The sequence below is a fragment of the Chionomys nivalis genome, chromosome 18 (genome assembly GCF_950005125.1).
Source record: "Chionomys nivalis chromosome 18, mChiNiv1.1, whole genome shotgun sequence".
NCBI classification, from domain to species: Eukaryota; Metazoa; Chordata; class Mammalia; order Rodentia; family Cricetidae; genus Chionomys; species Chionomys nivalis.
Window position 1 is genome coordinate 58,584,940 of NC_080103.1, and position 12,129 is coordinate 58,597,068.

General features: G+C 40.1%; 1 protein-coding gene across 4 annotated transcripts in view; it reads right to left on the reverse strand.

The window, feature by feature from the left end:
• The window catches only part of Nexn (nexilin F-actin binding protein), a 29,446-nt gene that overhangs the window by 10,110 nt on the left and 7,207 nt on the right, over positions 1–12,129 (reverse strand). For 2 of the 4 annotated variants that reach the window (XM_057793067.1, XM_057793070.1), the window contains exons 2-8: positions 8,202–8,274; positions 6,444–6,635; positions 5,620–5,698; positions 5,387–5,535; positions 2,196–2,237; positions 700–891; positions 450–620 (exon numbers count right to left, since the gene is read on the reverse strand). In XM_057793067.1, coding sequence (XP_057649050.1) covers positions 450–620; positions 700–891; positions 2,196–2,237; positions 5,387–5,535; positions 5,620–5,698; positions 6,444–6,635; positions 8,202–8,274 — 898 coding nt within the window. The remainder of the gene's footprint in view (positions 1–449; positions 621–699; positions 892–2,195; positions 2,238–5,386; positions 5,536–5,619; positions 5,699–6,443; positions 6,636–8,201; positions 8,275–12,129) is intronic. The other 2 variants (XM_057793069.1, XM_057793068.1) reach the window with 2 other exon arrangements.

A 12,129-nucleotide genomic window follows, 5' to 3' on the forward strand; every position in this document is an offset into this window, starting at 1 on the left:
ACAACCATACCATTAAATATACTTCTTAACTCACACATAAAGGGAAGCCAGATGCATTGAGTAATACCTATATATTAATAGAGTATACAGTATTAAAAATAAAAATTTAAAGCATATTGGATAAGATGCCCCAAAGTGAAAGCTCAACGAAAATACAGATGAATTATATGTATGTATATTGTATATAAATATGGCTATGGTTTTAAAGCCATGCCTTTTGGGATTTGAATAGAGGCAGTGGTAAAGCACTTGTTTAGCATGCACTAGGCTCTTAGTCCAGTTCATCGTGCTAGGAAAACACAATGAAATGAGGCTTCCCCACCAGAGAGAGCCTGCTCGGACCTGCAGTCAGCCTCATAGGAGGCTTCCTGATGGAAGGCAAAGCCAGCAAAGATACACTTGCCATGTGCCTCCTTGATGGAAGGCAAAGCCAGCAAAGATACACTTGCCATGTGCCTCCTTGCTTCCTCAAAGGCGCGTCTCTCTTCTTCTAAGCGCCGTCTCGCTTCCTCCTCTGCTTGCTTCTTGCGATATTCTTGTCTCTGCCGCTCTAGTTCCTCAAAAGTTAATTTCAGTTTTCCAGGAAAATGGGATCCTTTTTTGGCCTCAGTTTCATCATCCTATGAAAACAAACTTGTTACCCAAAGGACAATTGCTGCTAACTAAACTTTGGATTTGTTCTCGTAAAAAAACTCTTACCATGACTAATGACAGACACTTTGCTTCCTTGAGAGATCGACCCTCTTCTTCATATCTTATTCTTTTGTCGTCTTCATGATTAAGCCTCTCACTCCCTTGCTCTTTGTCCAGGTCCTCAGGATTCTGTATTTTTCCAGATGTTTTGTTCGATTTGGCAGGCACCACTGTTATAAGCAGTGAGTCATCTCCTTCCTATTTGTAAGAAAGACAATTAGCATCCATACTCTTATTAAGAATGTACGTGGTAGGGTACTTCACCTCCATAAGTGGTGAATTACATTGCTGTCAAAGCTATGAAGGACAAAAAAAAAAAAAACTTTTATTTTTTAAAACTAGTTACTCCTAAATACATCTTTTTCTGTGCATGCTACTGAAGCTTCCTGAGATCCACCAATGGCAGTCTCAAGAAGCACTCTGCATTTTGGAAGATAGGATTAATATACCCTATCTAATTAAGTAACAAGACTATAGTACCATTGCCTGATTTTAGACAATCTGTACATTAATTACACAAAAGGTAATGTGCATGTGAGCATACTTGAAACCAATTTGATGGTGGATAGCTTGGCTTAAACAGCCAACTTAGCTTTCTCCATAATCTGCTCCTCCTTCCAAATTTTTCAGTACTTAATAAAGTAGTATTTAATGAGAAAAGCGATTGACTGTTCACCCAAGTGATATACTAACATAGTATAGATAAAGCTGTAAAGCATTTATCCTATTAAATTTTCAAACAAATTGTTTTGTGACAGGTCTCTCTATGTAGCCCTGGCTGTCCTGAACTTGCTACATAGGCCAGGCTGGACTCTAACTCAGAGATCTGCCTGCCTCTGCCCCAAGTGCTGTAATCTGCCGTGCACCACTACACCTAGCTGAAATGCATTCTCTTACCATTGATTTTACTACAAACTTATTACATCTACTTTTTTCAAAAATAAAAGTTATAAATTGTAACACACGCTCCTAAAATAAAATGTTTCCAATTTTGTAAGCATAATTTTAGGCACACCATCAAATTGGTTGGATTTTAACCTTGCTAGTTGACTGGGTTATATTTTTAAGGTTATTGGACCATTCCTTCACAGTGATACACACTACCCTCCACAATGGTGTGTGAAAGCCAGAACTCGAGCTCTTAGGAACTCAGGAAAGAAGACAGATGATGAAGAGGAAACTGCCCTTTTACAATGTCGGCTTCCAACAGCCAGCAAGGTTAGTTCAGGAACCATGTGGTCTTGGCAGAGTGTCCCTAACAGCCTCCCGGGCCCTGTCTTCATGACCCACTGTGCAGGCAGAAGCACACTTTTCAAACCTGGCAGTGTTTGAACGGGCCCAGGCATGCTCTTGCCTTCACAGAACATTCTTGACTTCTGTCATTGTGAGATTTATAAATCAATAGTGAAATAAAAGCTTCTGCATGGCCTTCTTGGATTACAAGATAATTTGTGAATCAGATAATTTTCAGTGAATGTTTCATTAAAGGAAACGTCTGTTACCTCTGATGCGGATTCGGTTCCCGTATTGTCTATGTCCTCAATCTATTGAATGAGAATTTCATATTGTTACATTACATTGAATTTTCTGCTTGGTGATTTCAAACATACAACTGAAAAGTAATTTAGCTGCATCTTCTGGTAAAATTTCAACGTTTGACTGTGAGCTTATGGGGAACAATTTTTAATTTAGTAGCAATCTAAACTGAGACACACAGAAACGCCCCCATCCTCTGCCCCTGGCAGCAGCAGGAACATCTATCACAATCAGATGACTGTGACCCTATTTCTTATCAAGATATATCTGGCAAAAATGTAAGCGACACGATAATAAAGTATGGTAGAAATATCAGCTAGATTAGAAGGGAGGCTAATGCTGGTACTTATAATATTTTCTCATATTTCAGCCACACAGAACTGGGAAAAGGCCATCATCTAAAGTTGGAGCACATTTCTCTGAAGAAATATCATGAGGTTAGCTTGATGAGCTGGAGCTTAGCAGACTGCTGAGAGAAAGGAAACAGATGGTGTTAGCAATGCAGTGTTTGAACTTTAGACAAGTCTGAAGTGTCACGAAGCCCAGGCAGGCAGGGGTCTACAGAGCGAGTTCCAGGACAGTCAGGACCACACAGATAAACTATCTTGAAAAACAAACAAACAAAAAACAAACAAACAAAAAGAACTGTCTTAGAGAGAAAATTTAGCCAGGATGATCTCTGTGAGTTTGAAGTCAGCCTCATCTACGGTATCAAATTCCGGGACAGCCAGGGCTACCTAGAGAGACCAGATCGCAAAAGACAAAACTTAAAGTACCTTACATTTTAATAATGAATAGTTTTATCAGAATAATTTTATACTACAAAATTTAATTTTTGAGAATAATTTGTTTTATTACAGAATTACTCATTAAACTGACTTGCTATATAAATGGAATAGGTTTTTTTCAGTGATGTATCATACACAGTAAAATTTTAATGGTTCTCTAATAAAATAATTATAAATTAGTTGTTTTCCAATGAGCAATCAAATTAATTCTTCAATAAAAAGATCCACAAAACGTGAGAAGTCAGATACCGAGAATACAGGAAAGAGAAACAGTTCATGAGCCCCAATTCTATTCCTAGAGCTCCTCTGGGTCTGTCTGATCTCTGCTAAAGTGGACAGACACTTACAGGGCTTCTACATCTTGTTTGCTTAGAGTTCTGTTGTCAGTGTCTTCTTTATCTTTGCTCACTTTAAACCATTAAAGAGCAACAAAAGAGAGAACCATGGAGTTCTCCAACAAAATGAAAAATGATGAATTTTGTTCAGGGCTATGCTACTAGTATAGTTAAGAGGAACAAATGTTCAGAATTCAGTTAAGTGTTGACTTTCAAAGTTAACAAAGAACTGTTTCTCAACTTCTTTTCTTTTTCTTCTTGTTTTTTCTTCATAGAAAGCAAATTTGTTTCATCCTTATATTTCTTTTCTTGCCTCTCTTCAAGATTCTATTTCCCACCAATATCTGTCCCTAAATGGTGGACTCTAATTTTGTTCATCAGGCTATCTTCAGAGTTAACTAGATAATACACCCTCAGGATTTTCCCACCCCCTTTTTTTTTTTATTTTAGTACCTAATACACGAGGTATATTCCTTTTTAATTCTTTGTAAGATGCTGCAATCTTAGAAGTGGTAAGATCTTGGTGATCACTTTAGCCATTTCTGGCTCAGGAACTCCTCTTGCATACTGGTTTGTAGAAGTAAACTATAAACAAATAATATCATACTGCACTGCATTGAGTCACAGTAAATTTGAGTGGGAACTATCTTGTGTTTTAAAATTAAACTTTATACGTTTCTAAGAAGACATTACTACACTCACTGGTATTGTATCCTTAATAGGGCTAAAGCATCATTAGCCAGGGCTCTGTGGCGCCCTCCGCACAGCGCATGTTTGGTGTGAAGACACTGCTTTTTTCATGATCGTATTTATTTCAATTTACCTTCTGAGCGTTCAGTCTTTACTATAGTCAAGCTCACTCACAGGTTTTTTTGTTTTTTGAGAAACAACTGCCTACTATTCCATTCTTGGGTTTAAAATGGGTCAGTAATCCTAGAAAACAGCAGTGCTTTGAAAGTATAGAAGAAAGAAAGAAGACTAATTCTACATACATACACAGTATATGGTGCAAGAAGAACTCTTTATAGACTTTAGCCTTACTCATTTACTTTATAGTTTTAATATAACTACATTCCTAAATCACATATATATACATACTTATATATTTGTAGTAATTATGTATGGTGATAATTCAACAGTTCTCATTTTATAATCTATTTCTTTATAAAGTTTCACTAAGAAAAAGTATAGGAAAATTCTCATTGCTTCTAACATTTAATCTGGCATATAGACATGTATCATCATTTGCCACCAAATGAATAGTTGTTTGTGTTAAAGAAGAGCTTATTTCAAAACTGAAGTTAATGGATTCTTAGGAATGCAAGTATATAATAATGCTTTATTTTCATTATCACTTTTCACTCTAGACAAGTGGCAGAAGCTGAAAGGAGCAGAACATATGGATTTAAGGCCCTCAGAATATTGCTTTAAGGGGCTAGAGAGGCAGCTCAGTGGTTAAGGGCTCCTCTGCTCTTCTGGACGATCTGGGTTTGGTTCCTAGCACATACATGATAATGGCTCAGAACTGTCTATAACTTCAGGTCCAGGGATCTGATGCCCTCTTCTGACCTCTGCAGGCACTGCATGCACAAGGTATACAGACACACATGCAAGTTAAACACTCTTACATATAGAATAAACAATCTTTTATAAAAATCTGTTTTATAAATGATAGAAATTTTAAATATTGCTATTAAAAGGCTATATTATACTCTGTGGTTATGAATAGTTTATGTGTAAAAATGTCTTATTATAAAATCCTCAAAGATACCAAGAGAAGTTAGGACAATAGTGAGTTTAAGGAATGTAGAAACAGTTGGTAAGATCATTTCTAACAAAAGCCGCATCGCCATCCTAAACAGCACATTCTGCACATAGTACTGGGCATCCCATACGGAATCGCTTCCCTCAAGATAATGTTTTTAGGCTAGCCACTATTAATAAGCTTATATTAAATATTTTAACTAGGCAGCATCCTGATTAGTTCTCATTTGTTCTGTTAGGTTCAGAAACAAACGGCAATATAGCATCTACCTGCTCAGCTCTTTTTGCTAATTCACGCTGTATTTTCCTCTTTTCCAGCAGATCCTGTTCAAGTCTGCGCTTTCTCTCCTCTTCCGTTCTCTTCCTTTGCTCTTCCTGTCTGTGTCTTTCCATTTCATCAAATTTACCTTTAACCGTCCCTAAGAATACACAAAAAAATTGTCTATTTTGCCAGGTTTCTTTCTTTTGCAAGCCTTTTTACATTTATCCCTCAAAGTTCTTACCTGTTAACTTTGGGACATAAGCCTTTTCTACTTTAGCAGAAATCTCTTCCTCATCATCAGAAGCAAGCATTTCTTTAATCTGGGTGGTTAAATAAATTACCATGAACATATGGCCCAACATCAGACTAGACCATACTCTAGTAGCCCACCCCCGCTGCAGGAGAACCCACTAGGATATCCACTGGATCACTGAAACCACAGCTAACTCTGAGACTGTGCATGCTGTTCTTTCTTGTAGGAAATTATACATTAAAATAAGGAAAATAATTTTTATAGATCTTATAGTTGTGATGAACTTTAACTTTTACATTAGGTACAGTAAGAAAATAATAAGTAATTATAAAAGAAAATAATTATAAAACATATTGTAATAAAATTTATTTAAAGCTTTTGTTTACTTTTCTGGAAACTTCAGTTTACTATTTTAGACCATGGTTAATGACAGGCAATGAAAGCAGTGGAGAGAAGCAGCAGAGGGGAGGAGGGGGATCACACAGTGGGAACTGCAGAGGGGAGGAGGGGGATCACACAGTGGGGACTACAGAGAGGGGAGGAAGGGATCACACAGTGGAGACTGCAGAGAGGGGAGGAGGATCACAGTGGAGACTGCAGAGAGGGGAGGAGGGGGATCACATAGTGGAGACTGCAGAGAGGGGAGGAGGATCACAGTGGAGACTGCAGAGAGGGGAGGAGGGGATCACACACTTTAAATTAGATTACAAATATAGGCATTTTGTTATAATTTATATAAAATGTTAGTGTCAATAATTCATTAAAATAAAGAAAAGTAACATTTTCACGAGAATAAAATAAAATCAGATGACCTCCTGCTTTCTCCTGTTCCATTCTCTCTCTCTAATATATTGTTCTTGTCTTCTTTGCTTTTCGTCTCTAGATCGCCTTTGATTTCTCTCTTCCCTGGCCTTCTGCATGGCTTCAAACTTATCCTTTACATCGCCCTTGCCAAGTTTTGGCACATAGGATTTGGGGACAGGTTTAGATGAAGAAAGCAGAATCTTCGTTAGAAGAAAGCAAAGAGAAGGAAGTTTAAAAAGAAGAAATTAGGCAAAGATAAGAATAAGACACATCAAAATACTCATCAAAACAAATAGAAACAAGTTTCAAACGCTTATTTGGATCACCACAGCGTGATTAGATGGTCTCTAAAACTTTAATTTCCTTAAGTTACACGAAATACAAGAGCAGAAATTTTGCTAAATCACCACTTCTTCAGAAACGAAACCCTAATTAAAGGTAGCATTCTACTGAGGCTTGAGGCCAGTACAATATAAAAATCAAATAAGGAACTCTAATTAAAAACTGCTTTGTATTCTATTTTCCCACCCTATTCCTAAAGACTCGGATTGAGGATTGTCATTACAATCCTCAATTAACAAGACCAATCGCAGTAAAGGATATGAGTTTGAGAACAAAGCATAAGATTCGGCTTTCAAGGAAAAGCCCATATTACAAAAAGCATTATTGCTGTTATATTAGACAGGCTAGGCAAAGCTGAAGGCCAGCCTAACCCCGCAAGAGGTGAGTCAGCTTGCTGCTGTGCTGCCCACATGTGACTTCCTAAAAGCTCATTAAAATGTGCAGGGCGGCCACACCACTGAGAAGAGCTCCGAAAGAGAGGAGATCTGACAGGAGGCTAGAGCAATCAATGGTTCCCCTCATCAGAAACTAAGGCTGTAGACTCTTCTCATCTTTTTCAGAAGTTAGTTTCTAAAAGAGGTTAAAAAATTGAGTGTCAGAATGCTAAATTCTCCTAAGGACAGGGACAAGCAGCTTGCTGATCTGTGCCCGATCTGGCTCACGCTTATCTGTTGCGTGTCACTGTCACTGGTCCATTCAAGTTCCTTAGCTTGTCACTTCCGAGTGTCAGCATCTGGGGCCTCTCAATTCTCAGTGACTAAGCCAGAAAAAGGGTGGAAGTTAAGAGGACCTTCATTGTTGCTAGAAGATGCTAAGCCCTTCTTTTCAGAGGGAATTATCACCGCCAATGGTCCCAGTCTCAGTAAAACCACATTGAAGGAGACATTACTAAGACCAATGTATTTAAAATTCTTCCTTAAAACCCTAGCTCTGGGCTGGAGAGATGGCTCAGTGGTTAAGAGCATTGCCTATTCTTCCAAAGGTCCTGAGTTCAAATCCCAGCAACCACATGGTGGCTCACAACCATCTGTAATGAGGTCTAGTGACCTCTTCCAGCCTGCAGACAGAATATTGTATACATAATAAATAAATAAATATAAAACCCTAGCTCTTCACTGCCTTCCAGAAGTTTGGTATGCATGTTTCCCAGAACCCAGATTAAAGATACTGAACCAAAACTGCAGACAGAACCTTCTCTCATTGTACATCCTAATGTTACCAATTACAATCACCGAAGTATGACCCTTCCCACAATCCTCCAGTCAACTCTGCACTGCTCATCTCTTCCTACCTTTCCAAGTCTCTTCCTGCCTCCATGCTCCGCTCCTATGCGTGCGTGCGCGCGCGCGCGCGCACACACACACACACACACACACGCACGCACGCACACACACAAGACACGAGAGCTTTTGAGATTTACTTACCTCTGCCTTTTGCGAAATATCATTCATGTTTGCTCTATGTGGTTTGGGGCTGAAGCTTCGTATATTTTTGTATCTGTAAAATAATAACATTTCTGGGTGTTGCAAGCAAACACATTTTTATTTTTAATTTTTTATTTTTATTTTATGTGCTTTTGTGTTTTGCCTGTATGTGTGTCTATGTGAGGGTATCAGATTTTGGAGTTATAGACAGTTGTGAGCTGCCATGTGGGTGCTGGGAATTGAACCCAGGTCCTCTGGAAGAGCAGTCAGCGCTCTTAACTGCTCAGCCATCTCTCCAGCCCCAGCACCTTTAATCCCAGTACTTGGGAAGCAGAGACAAGCAGATCTCTTGGAGTTTAAGGCCAGCCTGGTCTACATAAAGAGCTCCAGGTCAGCCAAGGTTACAAAGTGAGACTTTGTCTCAAACAAACAAACAAAAACCAAGTTAATATTAAGAATTGTAATAACTTTCCCTTTTATATACTGTATATTTCATCAATATACATTTCTAAATATATAATTTATATACTTACTTAGAAAGATATAATTTTTAAGTTATAAATTTCCCTTCAGAAGTTCAAATAACTAGTTGTGATAATCTTCAGCTCTTTAAGATTTGTGGTACATAAAAAAGCCTTTAGAAGGCCCAAGAAAGTGTACAGCCCAGAGGAGCTTACTGAGCCCACAAGAGCACAGCAGTTACATGACCACACTTCCTTTAAATCCATCCTTTGTTTCCTGTAATTTGACTCTTAAGGATGAACACGCTTTGATTGTAACACAGCCTTTAAAACTGAACCTTTCAAGCTGCTGGTGGCGTACACCTTTAATGCCTCTGAATATTTGCCCATCGTATATTTGTCCATTTACCCAATGAAAAACATTTTGGTTATGCTGTTTTGGTAATTGTAAATGAAACTGATATTAAACATCTATGCACAGGTTTTTACGCGGACAGAATAAATACTGAGTCTTGATTGCTGGCTGGCGTGGTAAGAATGGGCTTGGTGGAGCCAGGTGGCGAACTGACTTTGGAAGTGGTGCAAGCTGCTGCACCCCACCAGCAACGCGGGAGAGTTTGGGTTGCTCTCCCCGCGTCCTCCAATGCCAGTGTTCCGGGCTGCGGTTGCTGTCGCACTGGATACTGGCTCATCTTAACTTGCACTTCTCTGATAACATGGGATGCCCACATCCCACGGGCATTTCTTCTCTAGTGAGATGTCGGTAGTCTTTCCTTATCCGCAGAAGGATTTGTTTGTTGGTTTGTTTTGTGTGGCCTGGAACTTTTGATCCCCTCCAGTCTACCCCATGAATGCTGGGGTTATAGGCATGGCCACTATACCCATAACACAGTCATCATTATTTCAACGATAGCATAGAAATTTAGGGTTCCATGCACTACACTGGTACTTGCTAAGGATCTACCCTATGCTGGCTTTTCTCTGGGAGACGCTGAGGAAGGGAACCCTGAGTAGACAGGCAGGCACTGTCCCCATCCTCCTGTCCTTAACAAATGCCTTGGAACCAGGTTTGTAAGTAGTCTGCTTTTTACCTGGACGGTTTCATAAGGCTCCAGCCCAGCTCTGTCAGCCCTGGAAGGCAGGATACTCAGTTGCATGCCTAGTGACCTGCACACTGCACTTAGGTTCTTGCCCTGCTCTTACTTCCATACCCGGCACACTTTATGCTCCCTGCCTAGGTTACAGGAGATCAGTTGCTTTCTGGATCCACCTTGCAGCTCTAACTAAAATAAATCTCATCCTGGAAACCTTTACAACATGCATGCATAAACTGACAAGTCTGAAGGATTCTCTTTCTAATTCAGTTTCTAGTCCCTTGGTAGGAGCTGGGGGCACATGTAAGTGTGAGTGCTTGTGTGTGCACACACCTGTGTATGACATGCATGCATGTCTGTGTTGAGAGGTAGAGACAGTCTCTTAGTGAACTCTGAGCTCACTTTGATTCTGCAGTGCTGACCAGCCACTGACCTCCAGGGAGCCACCAGCCTCTCTGCTGGGACTGTGGGTGTTGTGTGCTCTGCACCCATCTTTTTATGTTGGTACTAGCAATCAAAATTCAGGCCTTCACATTTGTGCAGCAAATGCTTTGCTGGCCAAGTCATCTCTGTAGTCCGCAGCTTCCATTCTCACCATAAACTATCTGTACGGTATTTTTAGGGCAGTCTTTGGGCCCTATTCTCAGATTCCCAGCACCATGCATTAATCACATACAGCTTTGGTGCAATGTTCACCTCTCGTTAATGTGACATCTGCCTCCTTCCACCTTCTTTGCTCTGTACAGCAGGGCCAATGGTCACAAGATGGAATGTGTTTTAAAGTAACTTCTTGCTTCAACATAACCATGCTTGCCAGCAATACCTACAGTATTTATACATGTCCTATAAATCAATAGTATCCATTTTCACAGCTTACTTCCCTCCAGAATCTCGGCAACTATTTTCAAGTTGCCAACTCCTTCTCAACAGGTCAAGATGCAATGAGAACAGCCCCTCCCACTGCTCGAGGGCTCCTGATCTAGCGCAGGTTCTGTAAAACGCTGAACTAATTTGAATACCAGATTAGCAACTTCAAGTATGCATTCTTGGTAATAGAATCCAGAAGCCCCACAGTGATGCCTTGCAGTGGTCCTTCTAGCCTCGTGCAGCCAGCCCTTCCTCTCTGTGCTCCTTAGCTCTGGTCTGTCCCTAAGGGGAGTGGCAGCAGAGTGACCCATGGGGCAGAATGAAGAGTCCTCAGCTGACTAAGCCTCCTGCAGATTACCTCAGACTCCAGGTTTTTCTTATTGACTTCCTCCATCCTGACAAGTATATTCAGTAACTGCTACCTACCTCCAAGACCTTTTAAAAGTCATTTCTTTACAAATGAAGTACTTTCCCAAACTAAGTAATAAAATTGAGATTCTGTATGCTACCCCTAAACATGGTTCCCCCTCCTTAAGTATAAGATATTTGAGTTTGCTTAATTTTCTAGGTATGGTTGACGAGTTTTAAATATAGATATTATTAAACATGCTCTACATTATAAGCCTAATCTGTCTTTTTTACCTTTATATTTGGAACCTCTGATCTGAACCCTCACAGATTCACACCCAGGACCATCCCACCTGGCACCAGCTTATCTCAAATGATGCCGTCTGTTTCACGTATCTTGAGTAGCACATCTTTCAGCAAGCATGTCCTACAGGCACCTCTACTTTATACACACTTTCCATCTTCCCCGTTACCAGCCACATGCTCCCACCACGTGTGCAGCATACCCTCCTATCCAATCATGTCCCTGCCAGGGAGGAGACTAACCACTCAAAGCAGTGGGGAAGGCTCATTTGTTGTTATAAAATAAGCAATGAAAGAGTCCTTTAAAAAAGACAAAATGCAGGGTCTTCTACATAGCTCTGGCTGTGCTGGAACTAAGTAGACCAGGCTGGTCTTGAACTCATGGGGATTCCACCTGCCTCTGCCTTCTGAGTGCTAGGATTAGAGGCTCTGCCACCATACCCAGCACAAATATAAGGATTTAGAAGAAAACAAACACAAATATGTTAGGAAAGCTTTCCTAAGTTAAGAAGAAGGATGGAAACAAGGTATGTGCTGTGCACTAAGTGATGGAAACAAGCCACATGACACATGTGCTGTGTACTAAGTCATGGAAACAAGCCACGTGACATGTGTGCTGCGTACTAAATGATGGAAACAAGTCACGTGACGTGTGCTGTATAAGTAGCTCCCGTTTTCTTTTATAATTTTAAAGCTGATGAATATGACAGAGCCAAGAAATGAGGAAATTAGCTAAAGTGGAGGCTCATGAGTGGGTAAAGGCCACTTGAGTTCTAGTCCTAGACCCCACCCAGGTGGAAAGAGAATTGACAGCAGAAAGTTGTCATCTGACCGATGCCCACACACTGCAGCAGG